The following is a 2981-nucleotide window of genomic DNA, read 5'->3' as shown; positions in this document are numbered from 1 at the left end:
AGACTAGAACCACTTCATAAGTTGGATTACATGTTTAATATAGACTAGAACCACCTCATAAGTTGGATTACACATTTAATATAGACTAGAACCACCTCATAAGTTGGATTACACATTTAATATAGACTGGAACCACCTCATAAGTTAGATTACATGTTTAATATAGACTGGAACCACCTCATAAGTTGGATTACACATTTAATATAGACTGGAACCACTTCATAAGTTGGATTACATGTTTAATATAGACTGGAACCACCTCATAAGTTGGATTACACGTTTAATATAGTCTAGAACCACCTCATAAGTTAGATTACATGTTTAATATAGACTAGAACCACCTCATAAGTTGGATTACATGTTTAATATAGACTAGAACCACCTCATAAGTTGGATTACACATTTAATATAGTCTAGAACCACCTCCCTAATGTGTCTGAATAAAGGGATCTTGATATATATATGGTGGATAAGTCACTCAAGCAACTGAAGCAGAGATATGGTGCTAGTACTACAGCTACTAGAAATTTAGGGCCTATTTATAGACACACTGATTACAAGTCAAAAGAGGTTATTATATCCCTGTATAGATCATTAGTTAGGTCTCACTTGGAATATTGTGTTCATTTTTGGTCTCCTTATTTATGAAAAAATATTGGCTTATTGGAAATGGTTCAGATGAGGGTCACAAGGATGATTCCAGGGGTTGAAGAGCTATATTATAAGTGATGGCTAATTCTTTTTATGGTCAGGCATTTTATATTACATTTTATGTTTAGGCCTCATGGCATATTTTTTCATTCTTCAGATTTTGGTTAAATATATTTATGTGAGGTTCAGGTTAATGGAAGGTCATGACAGCTGTTAATAACACAAATAGTAACAGAATAGTATGACAGTATGTTATGTAACTGAGTTTTTATGTTATTTTCAATTAAAGATTACTTCTATATAATTACACTTACACGTTACTGAGCATATCTAAAGAAACATATTCCAAAGTGAAAAAAATAGATACATACGGTTCTGCTTCAATGGATTTAAGTTTTGCAACATAGTTTGATGGAATGTATCCTTCTTTTTTTGTGGCTTTTGAACGAGCAAACCACCAATCTCCTTGAGTATCATTTAAAATTTCCAAGTGGTCTCCTTTCTTAAAACTTAAATCTTCATCAGTTCTTGCATCATAGTCATACAGTGCTACAAATATTTTAGTATTCGAACCAGTTGTGGTCTCGGTTTCTGCTGGAATGGGAGGCAAGCTTGGTCCATTTCTATTAATCGCAGGCAAGCCTAAATCATGGTGGACCTGTCTTATACTTGTAGGTTCATGTGTTTGAACCTGTCCCACCAAAGGATTTAGTCCAATATTTGTTGGAAGTCCTATGGAAATACTCTCATTTCGTTCTGTTGGAGCTTGAACGCCCAAGTTATCTACCTTTTTGAGATTGTTACTTCCTGTATTACTAAAACAGTTTCCCATTATAAAAGAAATGTATTTTAAAATTACGCAAAAATTGATTCTTAAAGTAATTAACAGTTGTAAGTCATATATAATATAGACTAAAAACTATGAATGGCAGTACCCAACACTAGCACTACTAGTGGTAATTTTTAAAATTGACAACTTTCAGGCAAGTAAAACTGGGATAATAATAAATTCCTGTTCTACCTAGGAGATACAAAACAAATAGATAAAGCTTCAAACATCCACTGCAAAACTAGTAGATTCATTTGCACATGCATTAAGTAGAACGCGTTTAATTACTAGTCTACAAACACAACACATAACCACTTCCTCCTCGTCTGTGTAGTCCCCAAGACTCAAAACTTTATTATCTACTTTTAAGTTCTTACCTGATTACACCTACCTATCGCGCATGCGCGGTAATATTTTTATAAGCATATTTTGATAACAACTGACCTTGAGCGTAAAGATATTTTTCTACCATATTATGTTATTGCTATGTAAATAGTAGACACGATTCTCTTCCGAATCGTTTTTAATCTCGTTTTATAACTATAAATTATTTCACATGTTTAAAGTGCCGATTTTATTGCCACCTGGTAGTTATGTTTACAACTATGTATGTTGTATATATAAATATATATATTTATACGATATAAAGAAAACCAAAGATTTTATTGAACGTGTAGTCTAAATTTATTATATAATATGTTTACTACATTAACAAAGTACGTAATCTAAAGAACGTTAATTAGATCAGCATAACACGAAGTACGTGAAAGTAGAAACAACTGTGAAACAGTTTAATAATAAAGATGAAGACAAAACACAAAACATTTTATTTACCAGGTTCGAACGTTTCAGAATACATTTACTTCATCTTCAGTGAAATTTAAAGATAGTATTACAAAGATGTTTATTAATTAATGCTATAATATCATTAATAACTAGTTTTATTATATACTGGAAAACTCCAGAATTAATCTAAATGCACCGAATTCTAGGGGAATAACTTAAACTGAAACATAAGTAAAACGACATCATCTATCTAAACTAGAACGCCAACGCCATTATCTCCAAAATTGAGTTTCGTATTGTTACGTCTCTGTTTGTTAATTAACTTTCCGTAACTTCGTTCCGACGAAACTTTAGCGACACAAGTTCTTTACTTAATAAAACTGGTTTCTTCTTTCCGAATACAACTTTACCGTTGTTGAAGTTGAGTGTATTCTGCGGTCAGAAGTATTATTGACGTTCGTTGTTATAGCGTTTGTTTAGCGCGATCAATTACTCACTATCCACACACATTACATTACCTTCATCTCGCGTCACGTTGTCCCCTCTTATATATACCAAACTACCCTATATCTAGCAAATACTAGAGCATTCGCCAAGATACGGGATAGTTCTAGAAACGTGGCGTCACTGTAGTCATGTGATCTCGATGACGCAACAATATGTTAATGACACTTTTGAACTTTCATTTCTATTAAACACATACACATTTTTTGAA

At 32.6% G+C, this 2981-nt stretch overlaps 1 protein-coding gene across 1 annotated transcript; it reads right to left on the bottom strand.

The window, feature by feature from the left end:
* Window positions 1-961: 961 nt before the first annotated feature.
* On the bottom strand, window positions 962-1846 carry LOC111086947 (tyrosine-protein kinase Src42A-like). Its single transcript, XM_022391855.1, has one exon. The coding sequence runs from the start codon at window positions 1481-1483 to the stop codon at window positions 962-964; it is 522 nt and encodes a 173-aa protein (XP_022247563.1). The 5' UTR covers window positions 1484-1846.
* Between the last annotated feature and the right edge of the window lie 1135 nt (window positions 1847-2981).

The sequence above is a fragment of the Limulus polyphemus genome, unplaced genomic scaffold (assembly GCF_000517525.1).
Source record: "Limulus polyphemus unplaced genomic scaffold, Limulus_polyphemus-2.1.2 Scaffold1575, whole genome shotgun sequence".
In the NCBI taxonomy this organism is placed as follows: Eukaryota; Metazoa; Arthropoda; class Merostomata; order Xiphosura; family Limulidae; genus Limulus; species Limulus polyphemus.
This window is presented reverse-complemented; position numbering and strand designations above follow the sequence as displayed.

What these genes read in the sequence shown, in the direction of transcription:
- LOC111086947 (XM_022391855.1), bottom strand. Translation starts at nt 1,483, where the DNA reads ATGGGAAACTGTTTTAGTAATACAGGAAGTAACAATCTCAAAAAGGTA.